Consider the following 23202-nt stretch of genomic DNA (forward strand, 5'->3'; position numbering starts at 1 on the left):
AAAAGCGCAATCTGGGCGTTTACTTGTGGAGCCAACCCAGATCTTGATCACGTACATGTACGCCGAAGTGTACCTCTCGTGCTGCACTGCAAAGGCGTTGAGAAGACCGCACCTCCGGAACCTTTATCCTCGCAGTCTGCTCGCGTGCCAGCTGTGGTCTCGCCAGCGGAACAGCACGGAGGCGAGGATCTGTGTCAAGCGGAAGCGGAAACTGCAGCGGCAGCGGCACGCGCCGCATGCAACGAGACACACCGAGCAGGCATCCCGACGGTGCAACTTCAGACGCCGCTAAAAACGTCTTCGTTTCGCTAGGTAGCTAAAGCGAGCAGCAATTAGAAAGCTTCGAGTCGAAGCTGACCCCGTTGCGACTGCAGCAGCACCGCAGCAAGCTTTTACGGCCCACATCCTATCGACAGTTCGCTGTGTGCATCTGGCAGGGCTCCTACAAGTGCTGTCTTTGCCGGTGGCCAACGTGCGGCTGTTGTCGATCGCAATTTGAGTGCCGCAAACTATGATCAGTCCGAGCGCGTTTCTAGCTAGGCAAAAGGTTTTCCCCGCCCGCGACCCCCGCAGTCCATTCTGTTGGTCCAGGCCTCGTGACTTGCCTGTTGTATGTTGCTGGATAATGCCGCCCCGGCTATAAACCAAATGGGGAGGGATGACGTCGCGAAACCGTTCAGTAGACACAAACGGGGCTTGAGCGCTAAACCTGGCCACACAGCCGGCACTGTATCAAATAGTATTTGACTACAGAAACAACTCTCTACGACGATATATGGCTAATCTTCTCGTTTTGTATTGAATATAAATACTACCACATCACACTTCATTTTCAGATATCAACGGGTTTACTATATTATTAACTATCACAATTTCCGACGTGTCCGGGTGGTCTGTCCCCCCCTCGCCGCGCGCCTCCCGTTTGGTCATTTTGGAACTGGTCACCACCAGCACAAGCAGCTTCCCCGCCGCCTTCCCCCCTTTGCCCCATGGCTCTAACCCGCGCCTCCGTCGCCGCTGGGCGCCTGCAGGCCGCCTCCCGCTGCCCGTTCATGCACGCGCTGCCCACGGCCCGTGCGGCCCTCCTCCCCAACATCTCGCAATTGGCCAAAATGTGCCCTCACATGTCGTCGGTCATGGGCGCCGCGTCCGCCGGCGGCAGCAACTCGCAGGCGCACGCCACGTCCACCACGTCCGACGCCACGCTGAAGCGCATCTCCGAGCTCAAGAAGAAGGCGCATCAGCACAAGAACGCGCAGCTGGGAGGACCCAAGCCGTACTCGTCGGCCGTCGCACGCTTCCCCACGGCGCCCACTCGCCAGACCCGCGTTGGAGGCCTCTCAACGCCGCAGTACGAGAAGAACTTCGCTCAGACCATCGAGACCATTAAGCGCGAGGGCCGCTACCGCCTGTTCGCCGACCTGGAGCGCAAGCGCGGCAAGTTCCCGCGCGCTACGCACCACGAGGACTCTGGCCGCACAAAGGAGGTTGTGGCCTGGTGCAGCAACGATTATTTGAGCATGGGACAGCACCCCAAGGTCGTTGCTGCCATGCACGAGTACCTCATGAAGTCAGGCGCCGGATCCGGTGGCACCCGCAACATCTCGGGCACGAACCACAACCACGTGCTCCTCGAGCGCGACCTGGCCGACCTGCACCAGCAGGAAGCGGCTCTGCTCTTCACGTCGTGCTACGTGGCCAACGACAGCGTCATCTCGACCCTCACCAAGATCTTCCCGGACCTCATCATGTTCTCGGACAGTTTGAATCACGCGTCCATGATCCAGGGCATCCGCCACAGCGGCGCCAAGAAGTTCATCTACAAGCACAACGACACAAAGGACCTGGAGGAGAAGCTCAAGATGGCCGACCCCAACGCCCCCAAGCTCATCCTCTTTGAGAGTGTCAACTCGATGGAGGGTACAGTCGCTCCTCTGCACGAAATCTGCGACCTGGCCGACAAGTACGGCGCCATGACGTTCAACGACGAGGTGCACGCCGTGGGTCTGTACGGAAACCGCGGCGCTGGTGTCGCTGAGCGCGACCACTGCCTGGACCGCATCACTATGGTGACCGGCACCCTAGCCAAGGGCTATGGCATCATGGGCGGCTACGTAGCCGGCAACGCCGCACTGGTGGACGCCATGCGCTCGTGCGCCTCGGGCTTCATCTTCAGCTCGTCGATGCCGCCCATGCTCGCTGCTGGCGCCCGCGCGTCGGTCAACCACCTCAAGGAGAGTCAGGTGGAGCGTTCGACCATGCACGCCCGCTCGCAGGAGCTCAAGAACAAGCTGGTGGACTCGGGCTTTCCACTTCTCCCCAGCGTGAGCCACATTATCCCGCTCATGGTGGGTGACGCCGTCAAGGTGAAGGAGGCCTCGCGCATCCTCATGGAAAAGTACCACATCTACGTGCAGCCCATTAACTTCCCGACGGTGCCCCGTGGCGAGGAGCGTCTTCGTTTGACGCCTCTGCCGACGCACACGGACGCCATGGTGAAGGACCTGATGACCGCTCTCGAGGACGTCTGGACCACGCTCGACCTGCCGCGCCACTTCGTGCCCAAGGGCGAGTACCTGCCCAAGGTGGAGTGGTCCAACTCGCCGTTGGAGATTGCCGGCGAGTTCGTGGTCGAGTCGGCTCAGGAGGCTGCCTGTGCCGCGTAAGTGCACTCACTATGGGTGCCTCGCACTCCAGTATTGGAAGAGCCCGAGGCCGTGTCCACCTACCAAAAGCCACACAATCGAATGCGTAATGAGTAGGATGCCAAGCAAGAACGAGAGGAAGAAGAGCTTAAATCTCGGTTAATGTATCCATCCTCACGTCCTGCCTCCGTTGGAGGCAGGACTGGGAAGTTCCATCCTATCAAGCACTTTCGGCCAGTCGATTGCAATTGCAAACCAATGTTGTCATTGTAAAGCGTCCAAGTAAAACCATTGTTGAACGGTACACTGTACTATGTATTAATAATAGTAAGTGGAAGCTGTTTCTTGGTACTAAGCTTGCAGTAAGTATTTGTTGCTGCTCATGAAAGTCGGTATTTCGCGTGAGGCGATGGCCACGACAACTCCACGGCGAACGAGCTATGAGTTGCGCATGTCTAGAAGCCCCAAGAAGTTGCTGGCCAAACTCAAGCGAGCATGGATTTCTACGCAAGTGAGTCACCGAGGCCGGTACTCCATCGAGAGGCTGCTAGCACTTGGGGAATATACGCGACGCACTTCTCGTCTTCGAGTATTTCTTGTGTGCGTCGGAACTCCGTTGCCCATGATCGCGTTCGCTTTGTCACTGGAGTGCGTGCCGCTGCAAGACCCGAGCGACGGCTGGAAAGCCAACTATGGAGTTTGGATTCGGAGTGCCGTGGTATGCGCCGTCATCGCGTACACGATGCTGGTCGAGCTGAGACATTTGGTCGAAGGAGTGAAGATTTCGCTTCGCCAGACGTTGCTGGTGCTAGGGTGTGCGGTGGTGGGGGTCTCTGCGTTGTGCATGACTGCAGCCGCGTATCTGGCCTTCCCGATTCCGTTCATGAGTATTCTGATGGTTCCGCCATTGCTGGGCATCGTTGCAGTCTCCCTCCGAGTCGCTTTTGGCGCCAGCGGTTTCAAGAAAATGCAGGCGCACCGTGCGCAGATTTTTGGGTTTGTTCTCTTCATTTTTGCTCAGGCGTTGACACTTGTGATCTACCCAGTCTACCAAGTGCTTTTTGACGTTGCAATTGGCACCCGCTATGAGTTACCTGTAATGCTGCTGCTTCCGATGGTCAAGATGCTCGCAAAGAACATTGTGGCTTCAAGTATCAGTTATATGGAGGATATGATGCCTGAGTCGGTCATTTTCACCGTTGACTTCTTCAACGCGGTGTACGTGGCTACCTGCATGCAACGGACATCGTCCACGATCATCGTCATAACTGTTATGCTTGTCGACATCTTCCACACTGTCTTCGTATTGCGGGGGTTATACAAAACTTCGTTTGAAATCCACCAACGATTGAATCGTGAAATGGGGGATCAAGGGGACCTGAACGTGTTGGACGTTGGCTGCTCGCTGTGCCAACAACTCGAAAAGTTCGAAAAGCAAAAGTGTTCGCGCATCCAGTTGCGCTCGTGTCTTCCTCACGTGTTGTCTTCTGCGGGACGAAGCTTTCTCGCTCGCTTGGATAAATACCCGCTGAAGCCCGCTGTCAAAGCTCATCGCAGGCGATTCGGTAGCACTGTCCCTGTAGTAACAGGTACTCCAACTGCGGGGTGGGCATCTGCCAAGCGAATGAGCGCCAGGATTTACGCCATTTCCGCTATCCAAATCAAACCACTAAAGGCAGTCAAACCGGAAGGAACGTCAAGGACAGAGAGCATCCTGTCCTCAAATTCAGTGCCTCCATCGTACATTCTCCAGCGAGCCGTGGAGATACTGTTTACTACAGAATGCCTCGTGCTCACAAAGTACTTGGAGTCATTCATCCCAATTTTCTACGCAAACTTCGTCTGTGTCATGATTCAGCTCCCCAGTGCGCGATATCACACCGAGTTGGAAGGCATTACACGAGAGAATGTGGGAAATACAGTGCAACCAGTCTTTTTGTACGGACTGCTCGAGTGCACGTCGTTCTTTGTCCTCATCATTGTCATCAAACGCACTATTGGGATGCACGTGCTCTACCATCTCGCGTTCGTGTTGGAAACGCAGACGTCGCTTATTCAAAGCAAACTTGTCGTCTGGGTGCTGCTGACGTTGACGTGCCGTATGGTACACTATGGTGCGTTGCTGATAGGTTTGTCACTGAGCTCGTAGAAATTAGCGTTGGCCTCATCTGACAGCATTATTGCTTCCACAGGTTTCGATTTCACGTTTCAGTTTCCGTGGATTCAGGGTAATGCCGACCCTGTGGCTGGCTAAAAGTGAGTGCTAGGATACCGACATGTTCGTTGACATCGCTAGACGACATGACTCGAACCTGGATCTTATAGTGGCAAACGTACAGGAGAAAAGCCAAGGTTACCCACGTCATCGATATTGTGAAGAAATACAAGTAGGTTTGGTCGATAATGGACACACGAAGGCGCTTTCCTCTGCTCTAACTTTCTCTGTATCTACGCGGTTCAAACGCATCAACACTATCCTACCGAAAATACCCCGCGGAGCCGAAGGCGTAACTCTGCCAAACCACGATTGTGCTTAAAAAGTTTTGAATTCAGTGACCAAAGACCAGCACAAGCGGCTTCTGGCATGCCGTGGCCGCTCGTCATACATGTAGACAAGTGCATTGAAGTCCTTGCTTGCACGAACAATTCTTGTGTCAATTCCGTAGCCATTTCGCACTTTGTCCCGTACAAGCCAACAATAAAGGACCAGCAGAGCTCAAATGACCTCCCGTCGCACGTGGCGCTACGTGACGCTGGACGCGACCGGCACGTTGCTGCGTCCTACAGAGGCCCCTGGAGTCACGTACTTGCGCTTCTGGGAATCGGCGTCCGGCCAAACTTTGTCGTCCTCTCGGCGTGCGGCGGCGTCTGACGCGTTGTCGCGGCATTTCCCGTTGGAGTTCGCGCGGCAGTCGCGTCGCAATCCCAACTTTGGCGCCAATGACTCGGACGCCACCGCCTTCGCGTGGTGGCGCGAGCTCCTCCTAAACGTCATGAAGCGCGCAGATGTGGCCGACTGCCTCGCGCACCATCAGGAGCAGGGCGAGCGCTTCACGCGCCAAGTATACGCGCATTTTGCGCGGCCGGAGGCCTGGACGGTGTTTGCGGACGCGCGGCCGACGCTCGAGCGGCTCCACGCTCTAGACGTGCCCATGGGCGTCATCTCCAACTTCGACGAGCGCCTCGAGCCGCTGCTCGAGGACTTGGAGCTGCGCGCGTTCTTCGACGTGGTCACGACGTCCTTCGCCGAGCCGCAGATGAAGCCGCATGCGTCCATCTTCCTCTCGACCTTCAGGCAGCTGCAGAGAGAGGACGCAGACGTGGACGTCTCGAGGTTCCTGCACGTGGGCGACCACCCGGTCAAGGACTACAGAGCGGCCAAGACGCTGGGCGCACAAGCCAAACTGCTCTGGAGGTCGAAGAAGAAGTCGCCTAGTGACGTGCGCGAGAACGACCTCATTGCGACGCTGCAGCAGGTGGTCAAGGACATTTGAGGAGGAGGAGGAGAGTTTACGTTGCTTGCCAACGGTACGGACAGTGAATACAGCGGTCGAAGGGGTCGAACTTGTCTAACGTTGCATGGAAAATGGTAGTTAAGGATATCGTGCTGGAAGGACGCAGCTTGAAACCACCGTGGCGACGGCTTGCAAGTGCAAGCCACTTGGAGAAATTATCAAGAGTGGGCGAGTCTGAACTGGGTACGGTCGATGGAAGTTGGTGCTGAGGACGTGGAGCAGGTGGTGGGAGAGCTGCGTCGCGACTTCGAAGGGACTTGTGTGGCCATCGCTGGTGAACTCGCGTCTAGTGGCGATCCGACGCATTGGCTTCATCTGCTCATTATTTTGGTACGGGATGGCCAGTCAGGAAGCCAAGACGTCGGTTTGTCGGATGAGCAGGTGGAGCGCCTGGACATGGACTTCCTGCCGCAGGTCGTGCAGCTTCTTCTGGGCAAATCGTTCGACGTGAGAACGGTGGAAGACGTCAACAAGTTTTTGCAGTGGACACTGGCGAGGGTTGCAAAGCGATTCCAAGAGGGCGACACTTCGCGCGTGTCGTGTCTTGCGCGAGTTCTGGATGCTCATCGGCGATTTTACCTTTATCACGGCACCAGCAACGACGGAACTGCTTTGAACCGAGGGCAGGAGACGGAAAACAATGAAAAAGACGAAAGTACCGAGTTTCAGGCACTTCGGTTCACAGAACGTGACAGCTCCGAGTACACTTCTCGGTACTTTATGCTCAACCTCGAGCACTGGGGCCAAGTGGGTGGCTTTTCGTTGTTTCTCGAGGTACTTGCCGCCGGAGCTTCTTTTGAGGTGCTGCAATGTATTCTTCGCGTTGTGTATGACGTGAAAGATCACTTGTGTGCAGTCTTCCTAGCTGAATACTTTCCAAAGCTGGTGGACGCCGTGTGCACGCACATTAGGAAGTTGCAAGCTGCCGAGTTCTACGCGCTGTCTCGAGACTCGCTGCTGGAGGTGGTGCAGGTGATGGAGCTGCTGCTTCTCAAGATCCAACACAACGTTGATATCATTGATACGGTCCAGAGAAATGGCCAAGCATTCAAGACCGAAAATGACAAACACTCCGTTGATGAAAGTGGATCTGGTGCTCTTCTTGCGCGCGAGTTGTGTGAGCAGCGGGTGCAGCTCCTCCGGTTGGAAATATCACTGCGATTTTTCCAGAGCAATTCGTTGGAAAAGCGAATTTATGGACTCACAGAAGTCGTGGTGATCATTACCCGATTGTACAATGATCAAATCCAGGAGCAACTGGAGCCAACAGCGGCCTCGTTATATTCTACTCTGAGTTTCCTCGTTGACTGGATGCACGAAAAGCAACTGATGCAGGAACTGCTAGGCGACAAGATGCATGTCGAGTTGATTAAGAGGTCGACGTCGCTTTTCCAGTTTGCGTCCGAGTTGGAATGCTTGCCGACAGAGTGGATAGATTTGGTTTGGAGCTGCTACCACTCCGACACGGAGTCTGCTGGTGAATCTCGACCAGTTCAGCGGCGCCACGAAGCCTTTCGGTCAACGATTCATGACTTGCTAATGGAAATGGTGACGTTCGTAGAGCTTCCGTCGCTCAATCACCTGGTGGCACGCATCGAAGCCGTTCGAGCCAAGCTGGACTCGAATCAACTCTGTCTCTTCGCAGCAATCGCAGCTCGTAGACTTGTGTGCCGAGAGCTGCCAGAAAGGGACGATTCCACCGATGCCCCCCGACAGCGCTCGCTTCGACAGCAAATTTTGATGCATCTGTGGACAGTTGTGCTCCCATCCAACACATCTATGGACTTTTGTGATGAGGTTTTGGTGCGTATGCACGAGATGCTTCGGTCAGAGGCAGTCGGGGAAGAGGGCGGAGAGAGCGAGGAAGAAGCTTGTGTGAATAACTATAGAAGTTGTGAAATGGTGGATGAACTACTTTGCTCGTGCTTGGACAACATTTCTCGGCGAGAAAACCTGGCGATGTCGTTGAAGCTTTTTACGCAGTTGTCCTCGCTAGTTGCAGAGATGGGAATTGTGTTGGCTCCACACCAACACAACAAGTCGTACGTGAAGTTCCTGTTGGATGAGATTGTCATCTATAAGCAGGAGGTGCGCCAGGCACTAGAAGTAACGCAGTGGCGTCACATGGATGACGACGAGCGAGAGACGTTGCCTGTCTTGAAAGACCACGTGAATGACATTAAAAATCGACTGCTTGCGCTTCGAGCTTCGTGGATTCTGGACATTGGAGAATCAGTCTTCGTTGAAGATCAGCTGGACGTTGTGTGGCATCTCATGATAGCGGAGGCATTTCTACTGGACGAGGCCGCGCTCTGCTTTCAGTGGATTGAGCTTTGCATGAACACACCGGTGCAATTGAAGAATAACAGGCCGGAAAGCGAGACTGCAGGCTCATCTCAGGCTCTCATGCCACTGAGAATGGCTGAGTATCTGGTCACGAAAAAGTTCCCCAGCTTGCCTGGCCAATGCATCACGCTTTCTACTCTATGCTGTTTTCACAGCATATTTCGACGTATAAACCTCGTAAAAGGTGGCTTGGAGATTTTCTCCACGACAAGTCCAGTCGGGTCAGACCTGGTTCTCTCTCCGACCAACAAAACTACCAGTGGAAGTAGCTCTGGCGGCGATAAAGACGAGTCGGTGGAGCTTATGACGGGTCAACCGCTTGTAGGTCTGGATGAGTTGTGGCAGCTTGCTGTCAGTGCCAGCGACCCTGCGGTTGCGGAAGAGATCATCACTTTGCTCGCAAACTTCCACTTGGCTTTTGCCCCTAACGTTCAGCAGACAGAAGTTCCGTTCCGGTGCAAAATGCAGTATGTCGAAAAGTGCATGGAGTTCATCGCGACGGCTAAGGCGGATGCCGAAAAGATTCGGACATGCACGTTTTCACCTGCGTCGGATCGACCAGAAGCCACTGACAAAAGTGTACTGACCGAACGAGCTGCCAGTGTTGCTGTTGTCAACCGCTGTATTGATTTGCTCCGATACTTTTTGGAGGCCTGCAAGATTGGAGACGACTCAGAAGAAAATGCAAACGAAGCGCTGATGGACAAGCTGGAAAGCGAGGGAATATCACTCTCTACAGACAGCGATGGTAGTGGTGAGGCATCGAAGAAGCCATTTCGGATAGAGCATTTAGAGGAGCGTCTGCCATACCTGGAAATTTACCCTTCGCCGATGAAGGATGTGCAGTCTGACCCTTCCATCGGTGCTAAGCTCGGCTACCGTGCGGCTCGTCGACCAAGCTGGACTTTCCGGCAGCAACACGCACTCTTAGATGTTATTGTTGACGCAAATGAAGAAGTTGATACTGAGGACACCGATCAGCCTCAAAAGGACGAGGAAGCAGGTTCTGCACTGCTGCGCCGTAGCTTGGATAGCCCGGCAAGTCGTCGGTCTGAGTCTGAGTGCTCACCACTGAAAGTCGAGCTCAGAGCTGATCTTTTGAACAAGTCTGGAAGTCCGATCAAGTCGAGCATGCGCTCTCCATGTGTTCGAGCAAATCTGCGCTGGCCACAAGCTCCTTCTCCGCAGCGCGGGCCAGACTTGAGACCCGAAGACGTCGATGAAGCACTTACAGACTATTCTGGAGGTGCTCCAAAGCTATACGTGAAAGACGAGCGACAAAGCTGCCTGCCGCTGGAAGACGCGCAAAACGAGTCAAGCAAGCGCAAGGCACGATATGGTGTAATGAGCCAGGTCCTAGCAAACCAAGGCGCGCACTTCGACGTTTTACTGGAACTCGTAGATTGGGATGAGACCACGTCACAAAGAACTTGGGACCTGCTTTGCTGCTTGCCAACGAACAATGAGTTACTGCGCAAGATGATTCGCTTGCGTCGTGCAGATAAAGACCAAGATAATTGTGGCGCAGGAGTTGGTGGTGACGTGGATTGGTCCGACCTATTGGATGGGTCTAGCATTCAACGGTTGTTGTACGCGCTTCGATTAGTGGAGGCACTCTTGATCCCATTAGAGACGACAGGAAACGGTACCAGAGAGTTAGATTCGGGGCGTCGGCAATGGAGAGAGCGCTTTGTTCGCTTGGGCGGTGCCAGGCACCTCTATGAAACGCTGCTGAAGTGGCCCGAAAAACATTGGCCGGATCTTCCAGTCGATGGCGATTCCATTCTGTCTCAATATGCGCAGAACCTCAGGGCTACTTGCCTAGCAGCGGTGATGCGCGTGCTCAATTATTTCTTCCACTGGAATCGAATGAGCGCGTCAGATAAAGCGCAGCATGACTCACTCTCGCCGTTTGACGTCCGATTGCATACTTCGACACTGCCTGAGTTTGTCAAGACGATCGAGTTGTCATCGATGCTCCAAGTTTCTGTGCAGTTGACACAGCGATTTTGTTCACGAGAATGTCACCGCAAGACTTCATTTTCTGAAGAATCTGCTGAGGCTGTCTACTGCGGGGTGCAGATGTGCTGTTCACTCATACGCTTTTCACCGCGTCTCACAGCGATGGTATTGGAACCAGAGCAGGATACCGGAAGTGCATCCTGCGGTCGTATTACGCTATGCGGGTGGTTGAAGGCGCTTCTAGTTGATTGCTCATCTAGATCGACGCGCGCTCAGGTGCTTGGTGTTTTATCTGAAATGGCAGCGGCTTTTGGTGCCATGGATTCTTGCAGCCCCGCACGAAAATTGTTTAATCCGTTCATAGTGTCGGCGTGCGATCTCGCCGCGCAAGATTTCAATGGAGCTTACAGCGATACAGCCCTAGAAGAGCTTTTCGCGTTCTGCAGAGTGCTTCTGGGAACTTGTGGACGCGTACGAATCAACAAAGGGACCAGCTCAGAAAGTAGCAGCGAAGCCAGTGGGGCCTTAGCTGCAGCGCTGATGAGAAAGAGCATACCCGGCCGACTTGTGAGCAATCTGTATCGAATTGTATCCCAACAGGAAGTGGCTAGAGCTACAAGAAGCACCAGGGCCCCTCGAGGCCAGAGTGTTGGCATTCTAAATGGCTGTTTACAGCTGCTGACGTTGCTTGCCAGTGTTTCAGAAACACTTCGCACAGGAATACTTCGAAGTGGCTTGCGTGATTCATCCTACGACACGGTTGAGGCTTCAGCATCGAGCAACGACAGTGAAGAGATGATTAACTTCATCCACGATAAATTGCTGTTCGGGGACACGCCTAACGATCACGATACGCCAAGTCCGCCAGTTTGCAGAGCCATTCCAACTCGCGAGCTAGCGCAGACTCTTCTCCTAACTTTGATATTTCCTCAGACTGGGAGCTTACAAAGACCCGATATTGACCGTGACCCAGCCAATCTAAACCGCGATATGTGTGCTCTGCTGAACCGCCTTCGTGGCTATCAAGCGCGCGTCTTGGAAACTGTAAATCTGGCTGGTCGACAATGGAATTATGCTCCTGCGGACTCGTTCTTGGATACGACAAAGAGCACTCACCACGCTGGCCTGGTAAACCCAGGATGCATCTGCTACATGAATGCTCTTGTGCAGCAGCTTTTCATGATGCCTGGCTTTTGTGGAGGCCTGCTTGCATTAGATTCTTCACAAATTCCGGTCGACCGGTCTTCGTCGTCGTGGAAAGACGAGGTTGAGCAACTCCAGAAGCTGTTTGCCTCGCTAGCGTACACAAACTACCGTTCATGTGACCCCACCGCGTTTGCACTGTCTCACAAAGACATGGATGGTAATTCAACCGATGTGCATCTTCAAATGGATGCAGACGAGTTCTTTTCTTTACTTTTGGACCGCCTGGAGATGCTCATCCGACCCGAGACGGCAGCTGAATCCAGCTCCAGCGGTGGTACCGAGTCCAATGACGACAAAGATTTCATGGCTCGTTGCTTTGGAGGAGTGCTAGTGAACCAAATTCTGACGCAGCAAGGGAATCTCTCGGAGCGGGAAGAGAAGTTCTTTGCATTGAGTCTGGAGGTGTCGAAGAAACGGCATCTGGCTGAGTCACTGGAGCTGTACGTACAAGGGGAGTCCCTCGAGGGTGAAAACGCGTACTTCTGTGAGCGTGAGCAGCGCAAAGTGTCAGCTACCAAACGCGTTTGCATCAAAACGCTCCCCCAAACATTGGTGTGTCATCTCAAGCGGTTTGAGTTCGACTACGATACCATGGAAAAGGTGAAGATTAACGGCTTTCTGGAGTTCCCCATGGAACTCGACATGCTCCCGTACACAAGCGATGCCCTTGCAGCCACGGATAGTACCACGCCACAGGGTCAATGCGAACAAGCGATAATGTACGACCTTGTAGGCGTGGTGGTGCACTCTGGCACATCCGACACAGGCCACTATTACTCGTTTATCAAGGACAGGCATGAGCTGGAGAACGAGCGATGGCTTGAGTTTAATGACGAAGTGGTACGCGAGTTCGACGTTGACACGATGGGCGAAGAATGTTTCGGTGGGGAGGAGGTGGCTCAGAAATGGGACTCCATTCAATGCGCGTACTCGCCCATCGTCCAGATGAAAAGAAGAAGCGCCTACATGTTGATTTATGAGAGACGATCAGTGAATGAGAAGCTTTCCTCGGCATCGTGTGCCACAGAATCGCTGTCGCTATCGAACCCAGTCGAGAAGCTTGCGACTCAAATTATACAGGAAAACGTGCGGTACGAATGCATTGTGAATGCCTTTGACCCCAGTTACAAGCAGTTTATCCGTGACCTGGTCGAGGGTGTCACGCGACGGCCACTAGAGTTCGACACTACACTTGCTCGACAGGCGTGCCAACTAGGATGCCAGTTTCTGTTTGGCATCAGGCCACTATGTTATAGAACCCCAACGTCTTCAACATCCTCGCCAGCTTCGCCCTCAGCAAAGGGATCAAAAGACAGCGTGCAGATTTCGCTGTGGCTGTCAGGCTACAGCAAGAACTCGAGTGGCGAGGCGAATGACCAGAGGGTGAAGTTTAGCCAATGGATTCTCGCAGGTGCTGTGGGTTCACCTACGGCGTCTTTAACATCGGCAGCCTTACACCTCGTTGAAAGTCAACGCACATGGCTGTTTGACGTTTTGTTCCTGAGCCCCGAGAACCCATTTCTGGCAGATAGCTGCTTCCAAGTGCTTTTGGCGGCTGTCAGAATTCTCGCACAAGAAGCTGCAGCCGAGAATGTAGATGCAGAGCAGTCTCTCACGAATTTCTTGTGTGAGGTGCTGGATCTGTTTTTCTCGCGAGAGCCACGCCTCGAGGTGTGCGACCCTGCCTCTGGTTGTGTCTTGACACTATCGATCGATGTACGAGTGACAGCAATGAAACAACTAGGTGCGTTCATTGAGCAGTGCGTCAGTGGTCCGGCGGACTGCGAGGAGAGCATGACCACGGAAATACGTGTGATTCATCGTGTGATTCATCGTGTGTTCCTGGAAAACGTGCAGTTCCTCAATCGATTCCTGACCACGCTGCAAATTCCATTCGAGGCTGCAGATATCACTGCATCCACTGTCAATAGTCCAATATCGTCACGAGGGATTGCGCCTTTGGCTATTGAAACGAGAGCTGCTACCCCACTGCGTGAGCACGACCTTCGCCTCTGCACGTCTCGATTGGAAACGAAGTTGTTAAAGCATTTGCTGCAGGACTATGAAGAACCAGCACCGCTGTCTGTAGATTCCACGCTGCTGTTGAATCACACTGCGCTGAAAAATGTGGTGCTGCTCGGGTTGGAAGACACTGTTGTGCCGGTCCTAACTCGGATTGTTTTTGAGAGTGAGAATCCATCTTCGAAGTGTGATCGTCTGGTGGCGTTGCTTATTGGCGTGCTGGAAGAGGTGAAAGATACCCATGCAGAGAAGGTGTTGGCTGTCTTTGGGGGACTTCTTGACGCGGAAGACGTGCACATGAAAAGTTTAGAAGAAGCTGGAGATTTGTCGAGTGTAACGTGGACTGTTCATCGTCACGTGTTCTCGCCGTCACGGGGGCTTTTAGAGAGCGTGGTCTACTATCGCGACCATCGTGGGTCGCACAATTACACTCTTGTGGTACTTGGATTTACGGTGCATCGTGCTAGTAGATCACTGATGCTTCAGGAGCTCTTCATGAACGACCCGCAGTTTTGCAGCCACGTCAATTGGATCCCTGGCTGGTTAGTGGACCATCTCGACTCGAGCGGCTCAGTCCGAATGCAATGGAGAGGACATGGCTCAGAGAGCGGTGGTTTGGTTAGCTCGAAGAGCCAAGAGCTACAAGAAGTCGAAGAACTCTTTGCTGAGGTTGAGAAAGCTTTTGGAGTGACCGTTCCAGCCTATCGTCTCGATGCAGCTCACGATGACCTAGAAGAGGAACAACCAGTGTTGCTCTCTCCTCCTGCCTCCCCGACTGCGGTAGCTGCTGAAGACATAATACTGGAAGCAATCGACCTGGACAACGAGACCCAACACGAGTCGGTCAAACGCCATGTTGGTGGTGGCCGGTGGCTGGGAAAAAGCACAAGCGATGAAATCGGACCGGAGCATGAAGGTGCTGAGGTGGAGGCACACGAGGGTCCTAAGCCAGACTGGAAGTTGCACCGGTCCCGCGAAGAGCTCTCCATGCTCCTTCGGATAGATCTAGATATCACGCACAAAAATGCCCCAGAGGCCTAAGAGTAAACCTGAGGTCATGTTGCGACTGTATTTTCCACACGTTATCTCTTGCTGTTGTTATTGATTCCAGGGCTGACAGCTCCTCCACTTTGCGGGCGCTTTCGCATTTGATGCGCGCGACTGGCGGCCTTCTGCTTCATACTACCCGTAATGCTTGAGCCTGGGCGACTTCGCGCTCGTGCTGTGGCCTTAGCTGAGGAACAACGCATAGGCTTAGCTGCTTGAGTTTCCAGCTTTGCTATGAGACCACTTGCGGACGTAGCAGAGCGACGAAGCGTTTGTCGGTAGTATGCTTGTGAAATCGATCCTCTTGACGTCGCGCAGTCGTCTACGCACGCAGAAAAATACAGCAGCCGACTGCGAGGTGAGAGAGCGGCTAGTTCGCTGTAGCTCCATTCCGCTCCATCTCCATTATCGATGTCATCACTCCCGAAGCTTGACACGGAGTGGCACGTAGACGCCGAAGGCGAGCGAGGTGTTGCTGTGCCGATTCCAGCTGAAGGGAAGTCGTCGACAGCCCAGGGTCCTACTGGCGAGAGTGAGAGAGACTCAGGCCCGTCCTCAGTCTCGTCAACGTCCACCAAATAGAGAAAACTTTCGCTGCTGTCACTTGACAGTTCATGCTGATCATGATAACGACTGGCCTCCTTTTTGCCTCGTATTCGAGTAGAACCAGCAAATTTCTTTGAGCGCAGTTGACGCGGATTCAGGTGGGCCATATCCCCTAAGTGCAATGCAAGCTTGCTTCCTGGGTGGTAAGCGGGGCTCGACCCAGGTCTACACCTCGCGCTCGGTCGAGAACCAATAGCACCACTTATCTTACTATCGATGCCAGCTCGGACTGGGGCCGAAGGTGCTTCGTATATGACAGCAGGGACAACCATATGCATAGTGCTTTCCATAACGAGTCGATTGAGGCAACTGCTTGAAAGAGGGCGCTGCAACAACAAGCCATTGGGCGCCGCCAAACTCGATTCAGTGCTAGCAGCCACAGCCGCATTAACGACCGCTCCTTCCATTTTCTCCACGGGGTTCTTCAGGTGTTTACGTTGGTGTGTGTGTGACTCGCGGTCCTCAGCATTGTTTGCATTGATCCGACGTGCAAGATTTTGCTTTTTTTGTTGCTGGAAAACTTGATCGCGTAAGTCACGAATGATCTGCTCCAACTCTTCATCAGTTCGATACTGTGGCGGTGAATGGTCCCCACTTGACCTCTCTATCGTCCTAGCAGACCGCTGGGGCAGTGGTCGATTGTTACAATTAGACTCACTGTCGCTGCCGCCAGACACCAGCCAATCTTCCAAGGTTCTGCCTGAAAATTCACCGCTGTGCTGGTTGGTGTCGCTGCGTTCGTTATTGCCCCTGGCATCCTTTGTTGACCCGTAAACACTTTTCCCCGCGCACACAATTATAGGCGGATGTATTGTTGATTCGGACCCTGTGCAATCAGTAGCGGGTTCTCCGGCAGTCTTTACCCCACGACTAGGCCGCGACGACCGAGTTTTGCCTCCAACCCTGGTCTGCCGTTTATCAGGTGGTTTCTTTGCATGGAGAATACTGCGCACTTGACCAGGGTGGGAGATGCCTAAAGCGCTGTCACTTGATGGTACCGTGGGCTCTTGGTAGTAGTAGTAGCTGGCGTTTTCATCGCGCGAAGCTAAAGTGTACGCCGAAGCTCCGACGCCGAAGTCATTGTTCCCACTGCTTCCCCAGCGCATGGGTACAAGCGTGGTGATGATCTGTGGAAAACTCTCTGCGTCCGTGTTGAGCATTAGTGGCAACCATATAAATAGCTAGGATAAAATTGGCGAGTAGCCTCGCTGCTTTGCAGCAATTTCCAGCACGCATGCCCGACGTTAAAACGCCGGCCACTCAATCAGTAGAAATACGACGGGTTGAGGTAGAACGCGAACGGATCGCGCAACATGTCGAGGTCGTCATCACCAAGTAGGCCAGGGTGCGGCGGAGCCCGAAGAGACCATGGCCCGTCTCCGAAAGGTTGAAATGGTGGAGGAACCGGGAGGTGGAGTGGGGGCGCTGGCAGTCGCCCACCACCCCGCCACCGCCAGGGAGCCTGCTGGCGTAGCATGATCTCTCGGAAGTGTTGTCCATGAAGGTGCTGGCTCAAAACCTCCATCCTTTTTGCATAGCCCCAGTGCGTCACGTATTCAGCCCTTGGATCACTGCCACCAGAGAACGAGAACGTCGGGTAGTCTACAGGGTCAAACACAAATAGCAGTATTAGCTCCGTGGTGTGTGTAGCTTTGCATTGCCGTACCACGGCGAAGAAACTGCTGCCATAGCTCGGAGGACTCCTGCAACTGATGCAAATACTACACAACAGCGAAGCTACTGTTACAAACTATGCTCGTAGTTCACAGTGCCGAGTCCTCTCACCTTGCTCGTTCCAGTGACTCGACAGAAGTCTGAGACACTCAGAAACCCCCCAACACGCACGAGAAGCGGCTCGGGAAGACGACTCAGCTCTGCATCCGAAGCCACCAAACTGGACTCGCTCGAGAACTCTGGAAACAAATTGCGCTCCAGTCTGTGGACACCAGAAGTCAATCACGAGCTCATTTAGCAGCACCTGAAAATAACAATGATAGCAATATGTTTTACCTCCAGCGAAGAATCTCCAGGTTGCACCGCCACTTACCAATATACAGCACAACTCCGTGAACTCCGTCTTCATGTTTTTTTCGTCCGCTAGGCTTGACAAACTCGGCAACTCTGAAGTATGTCAATATTGTCAAAATTGTCAATAAAGTCAATAGTTCTAGCGGATACCGTCGAAAACAAAAGAGCCTACTTGAGACTCAGTCGCACACTCTTGCCGCTCGACACAAAGTGCACGAACAGTTTGCTGCCCACGAGCAGCGCCCGCACGTGGATTTCGACACTTTCTTCTGCCGTTTTGGACACTTTGTAGCGCTGCGCCTCCAGCAGATTTACGTCCCCCGCGAAGCTCTCGATTGGGTTGAGCCGACTCCTGTCAGACTCGGGGCCCTGGGGATCCCAGCGATGCTTCTGCAGCAGCGTGTGGGTCATCCACAGCAGCGCTCCAGCGGCCGACACATCCATGGGCATACCGGTATCTAGTTTCCTTCGTTTGGCCTATTTCAGTTTTCACTTTTTAATTTTGGATATGCTGGGATAAACCCTAGCTTCTCCCATTACAATAGTAATACTATATTAGTACTAATGCCTCTACTTGGCTGCAAGCCATATTCGGCAAGGTTTGCAAATGCTGTACGAGACAAACTGAATTCTGAGTGTTATGATAGAACTCGTCGAGTGTGGATACGATGCGCCCGTAAACCCATGATATATCAACCATCACCGCCACCACTAGCGCTTCGATGCTACCTAGTTGGAGCTATTCCGAACGTAGTACGGCTCGTCCTGGAACTCAGCGTCGCAGTACGGGAATAGTGTGTCGTCGTCCGATGGCGTGAACAGCTCCTTACCGGCGTAGATCATTACGTAGCAGCCAGCGGCAGCGCACACCGCAATCACGAGCATCGACGCGCCCTTGTCCAAGACCGACATCTTGCGCCAGAACACGCGCAGGTAGATGATCAGCGGCATGAGCAGGCAGCTCGTCGTGTGGGCAGTGGCACCCGTGAAGTCCACCAAGTCCAGGAACCGCTTACGCGCCAGAACAGCGCAGACCACCAAGACGACGATGATGCAAATGCGCAGAGCAATGTAGCGCAGCGCGTTCTGGGCACCGCGGTACGGCTCGTGTAGCTGCTGCTCCGTGATCTCCTCGCCGAACTCGAGCGCCACGCGCAGCTGGGACATCCGGCCTTCTGACTTCTCGACCATGCTAGACGTAGATACCTGACGCCCAGAAAGCTCGTTGGGCGTCGAGCTGCACACATACGACCCCTGCAGCTCCAAATCCTGCTCCACGTTTGCACGGTCCTCCACGCCGTTGAAGCGCACGACCTTGGGGCTCTGGTGCATACCCAGAACGAGGCGCTCTGCCATGTAGAACGGCGGCATCATGAGCGTCGAGAAAGCGATCGTAATGTGAACCTGCATGAACAGGTACGCCATCACCACAGCACCGCGGTCGGCACTGAAGCCCAGAGGCGCCAGGCCAAGCGGGTCTGTGGTGCTCACGATCGAGTACAGGATGTTGCCCGATAGCTGGCAGCCGCCGGCCGTATAGCCGACCAGTGCGATCGCGATGAAGAAAACCGAGATGAACAGGATGGTGATCACTACCACGCGGGGCATCCGCTGCGGCTGTGAGTGCTCGCGGTGGAGATCAGGGACGACAATGGCAGCTCCGTACGCCAGAGCAAGGTTACCAAAACACATCAGCACCTGGTGGGGAGACACGTCTGGCGACGGAATCGAGCTGTGGCCGCGCATGTTCCACTGCAGCACAGCCACAGCGATGATGTCAGCGATGACTGTTCCCAAGCTAGCAGCGAACGCCATACCAGCACTCTCCTTCAGCGTCGGGATCAGACACACCGGGATGACCATGAGCGCCATGAAGATGATCCAGAACGTCTGACTGAACGAGTCCGGGAACAGCACGTCCAGCAGAGTGCTGCCCAGCACCAGGAAGGCGCACGGTGACAAGAGGCACACGCCCATCTGCGAAAGCACCGTAAAGAAACGCCCCCACTTGCCCAGGGCCCACTCTCCCAGGTCACCGTACGTCTTGACGGACGACGGGGACACGAGCAACACTCTAGAGAGCTTGAGCGTGGCGTACGTGTTGGCGAAGATCATGAAGGCCAGCGCGATCGAGGCGTACACGGGTCCGGCGCGCGCGTAGTTGGCGGGCATTGTGAGTGACCCCATACCGCAGACTGAGCAGAAGAGGTTGAACGAGGCCTTAGCATCGTCCATCGTGAAGAAGGCCGACTTGGCGCTGCCACGCTGCGCTGAAGAGGTGGTGGACGTGCGAGGCGCCATAGTTGACTGGACGTTGACTGTCTGCTGTAGTTACTGGTAGTGGTAGCCTCCCCAGGAGAAGAGGAATTGCAAAGTGGGCCGTTTGATGACTCCGTCATTTCCAATCTTGTAGAGGCCGACCACCGCAGTGCATGTCTGCGTTGCATGAACGGAGGCCTTGGAGTCTCGCAGCAAACGTTTGTAGTTAAGCCGGGCGCCGAGTGCAAGAACGCCCGCTTAATGGCGGCGCGTCCACGCTCTACCCTCTGCGTGCCAGCTCCCCGCGGCCTCCGCGCCACAAGAATCTGCGGGACCAGGGTGCCTATCACTCTATGGGGTAAACTATACTGTCGGAAAAAGGGGATGTCCAAGTCTCGTCTATTGCAGAAATGTAGACGACACGCGACGAGGCAGAAATGAGAGATCGGTAATTCAGCGATCGTGCGAGTGTGGTTGCTGTGCCGGCGAAGCTCACTCGCAGAGGTGAGTCTACTATCGCCAGTGTTGTCGACACGAACGTTAATGACGTTTCTGTCTTCGAAGGTGCCTTACTAAAAGCCGATGAGGGTGGACCCGTACTTGTATGTGTAAATTTGTCAAAGTGCGATTGAGTTTGTCCAAACGGGTCATAAAAGAAGCCTGCTCTACCGTGCCGTTACGTAAACCTCGAGCCCAACTCACGGCGCGACTCGCGCAGCGACGCCGTGAATTACGGGGATGGCCCTATGAACTCCTTCACTAAGCACAGAAACACTAGGGTATTAACGCCACTTCGAGTGTTTTTGTTTAGCCAACTATTAATAAGATACAATAGGCCTTGAGAAGCATAAAGACCACGAAGATGCCTCCGACGGCGCACAGTATGAAGACCAGTGCGCCACAAAAACGTTGGTATTTTGCGCTCTACGATTTGTTTTACTATATATATTAGAGTAATTCCTTTGAAAATACAGGTACGCTTTGGTGTCACCTATTGAAATCTGTAGCCGGAACAAGTGATCTTAGCGATCACGACTTAAACACCTAGATGGAGCTTGCAGTTTCGTACTGCATGGACGTCTGCTTTTCTCATGTCAGGTTTAGCATGTAGCTTACATCTCGTAATTTCCTGTTTCAAAAGCTACGCACGTATGGACAGCTTTGATAACGAAGAAAGTTGATTCCAATTGTTTTACGCTTCTGGCTACGTGATTTGAATCATCGCGCTGTAGCTTTACTCGTGCTTGTCAATAATTATATGCTAGATAACAATTTCTGCATACATGTATGACCTGGGCTAGGCCTTCTTCGTCTTTGCAAACAGACGGATGGTGGTAGCGGCACAGCACGGTCAGTAGATGTGTGCGGGGTGTGGGGTGTGTATGTGTGTGTGGGGGGGGAGGGGAGGTAAAATACTTAATTTACCCTGAAATCTGCGACGTGGGTTAGAGCTACAGGCATTGATCCACAAAAATAGAAATCCATACCGCAGCCATTGTACGCCGTTCATCATTCCGGCTTTTTCTGCAGCTCCTCAAGCCCACCCGACGCAGCAGCCCGGCGCGCCTGGCCCCACGTGGCAGCAAGGTGGCGCTACTAAGCGAATGTGATTCCTACGTGTAGTTGGTGCCCCAACCTGAGCGGAGCATGTTGAAGGGCTCGCCCCTGTACTGGTTCAGCTGATGACTGTGGTAAAAACTTGGTATGCGTGCACTACTCGCATGGACCAGCGCGTTTGTAAGATTCAATGTAGTCTTGTTTAGAGGATTATCAATGTAATATATCTAATTGCTGCTGCTTCGCGTTCGCATCCACTACTTTGCCTCTGCCTCTGTATAGGCCTTTTCAACCTTGCACCGCTTGCGCTGTCTGCATTTCTTGATTTCTCCTGTCGGCAGGTTTTCGGCAGGCTCTTGTGTGGGCTCCTACGCGGTGAGGAACGAGGTTTATTCGTTGCCTCTAGTATAGTGCGTATCTGGTAGGTCGGACGGCCGCTCAGGTCAACACCACTTGGTAGGACCCATTCCCCCTCGCCAGCGTCGTCACCATGTAGTGCCGCTTTGGCTAGATGGGCCTTGGTGATGCGTGCGGTACCGCGTCGAGATACCGCCTGATTGACCTCCCGGCATCTGAGGACGGGTTGCTTGACAAGAGGCCTCAAGTTCTCAAATAGCGGGCGGTCGCCTCATCTAGTCTCCCCCACCTACGTTGGCTTAGGTGTTGCTTGTACTAGTCATAAACCCTTTGAACGTGGTGGGAGGTGCTTGAGTAGAGTTGGACGTCGCCGTTAGAAGTCGCTGTAGTGATGAAAGTTTGAATAAGAGCACAGCATAGCAAGTACGACATCTTTCGTTTGGAGCAGTTACAAGAAGAAAACGGAGGGGAAGTGCAACGACTGTGTATTTTTGGATATACCACGTTTTCTCTAACTTCATTCAGTACTGAGGACGTGTCCATTGGTACGAGGTCGGCGAGCAGGAACGCGTGTGCTGTCTGTACGGGTTTGGCGTATCTTTCTTGAAGCAGAATGGTTGACAAGCGGTCACTTCCTGTCCAACCCGGTATAATCCTTTATCTGTAAAGCGAAAACAACGTGGATGCAAATTGCGAACTTGAAATAATACTTGCTACCACATATGAGCTTGACCACATCCATGTGCCAACCACCAGCAGGTTGTCCTTCAAACTCCATTCGTGCATAGTTACCTCCCATTTGAGCTGAAATAGGAGCGACCTCGCCACTCCGGCCCAGCTCAGGGAGAAGCACACAATTGCAACCACACAACAGCACGCGCACCACGTTCGGGTTCGGGGATACGAGCAAGAACTCGATACTGGATCGGCTTGGAGTCCTATCTTGGAGCAGATCACGCAGACGAAAGTCTTTTACACGAGCTTTCAACTGTTGAGTGACTTGAGGCATTACCTTAAATGGTCTTGGTGTCACCGACTGGTGACCTCAGCAGTCCGCAAGCAGTCGGATCAGAGTTCCAGCTTTGTGCTTGGTACGGAGTGTGTACTCACGCTTGATCAGGCAGTTGAACGGTTCTACCGGGTTGTTGGTCGTCGCATAGCCATCTGGTGTATGGAAACACTGCCAGCGGCTGAACTCACTCGTCATTCACTGCGTCTCGAAGTAGTTTCGCTATGGCTCGCGAGGGCTCCCATTTGCTGCATACGGTTGTCCACTTGTACGTTGGGGGCATGTTGGAGCGATGGGGTGGGGTGGGGGGTGGGGGGGGGGTCCGCGGAGTAAGCTGATTTTTCGAGGATAAAGGGAGATTCCCGGCAACAACCACAGATATGAAGGCACATGCAGCCTATTTACTCCGCTTCAATTGGTCGAAATGCTGACACTATCTCGAAAACGATTCGCTGATTTTGAGTGGTGTGGAATCACCCATATTTGATGTGGCCCTGCGTATCGAAGTGTGCCACGTGTTTTTTTAGTGTGGCGCAACGTGCTCTTGGTGTGTACCACGCACATCTTGTGTGATTTCCCATCATCGGTGTGGCAAACCATATTTCTGTGTGTTTTGTGGGTTATGTCCACAATAGTGTTGGCA

General features: G+C 53.5%; 4 protein-coding genes across 4 annotated transcripts; 3 read left to right on the top strand and 1 right to left on the bottom strand.

Moving 5' to 3' along the window:
• Nucleotides 1-1052: 1052 nt before the first annotated feature.
• Nucleotides 1053-2666, top strand: KRP23_9410 (5-aminolevulinate synthase; the record flags this gene model as incomplete). The annotated part of the gene is made up of 1 exon (XM_067894962.1): nucleotides 1053-2666. The coding sequence occupies one exon, from the start codon at nucleotides 1053-1055 to the stop codon at nucleotides 2664-2666; it is 1614 nt and encodes a 537-aa protein (XP_067742588.1).
• A 2699-nt stretch (nucleotides 2667-5365) lies between these two features.
• Nucleotides 5366-6139, top strand: KRP23_9411 (Haloacid dehalogenase-like hydrolase domain-containing protein 3; the record flags this gene model as incomplete). Its single annotated transcript, XM_067894963.1, has 1 exon — nucleotides 5366-6139. The coding sequence occupies one exon, from the start codon at nucleotides 5366-5368 to the stop codon at nucleotides 6137-6139; it is 774 nt and encodes a 257-aa protein (XP_067742589.1).
• A 213-nt stretch (nucleotides 6140-6352) lies between these two features.
• Nucleotides 6353-14737, top strand: KRP23_9412 (Ubiquitin carboxyl-terminal hydrolase 24; the record flags this gene model as incomplete). Its single annotated transcript, XM_067894964.1, has 2 exons — nucleotides 6353-10151; nucleotides 11172-14737. The coding sequence occupies 2 exons, from the start codon at nucleotides 6353-6355 to the stop codon at nucleotides 14735-14737; spliced, it is 7365 nt and encodes a 2454-aa protein (XP_067742590.1).
• Nucleotides 14738-16613: 1876 nt separating this feature from the next.
• Nucleotides 16614-17827, bottom strand: KRP23_9413 (uncharacterized protein; the record flags this gene model as incomplete). Its single annotated transcript, XM_067894965.1, has 5 exons — nucleotides 16614-16951; nucleotides 17016-17070; nucleotides 17135-17285; nucleotides 17360-17470; nucleotides 17550-17827. 5 exons carry the CDS (start codon nucleotides 17825-17827, stop codon nucleotides 16614-16616), a joined length of 933 nt encoding a protein of 310 aa, XP_067742591.1.
• Nucleotides 17828-23202: the final 5375 nt, after the last annotated feature.

The sequence above is a fragment of the Phytophthora ramorum genome (genome assembly GCF_020800215.1).
Source record: "Phytophthora ramorum isolate Pr-102 chromosome Unknown Phyram_PR-102_s0008, whole genome shotgun sequence".
NCBI lineage: Eukaryota > Oomycota > Peronosporomycetes > Peronosporales > Peronosporaceae > Phytophthora > Phytophthora ramorum.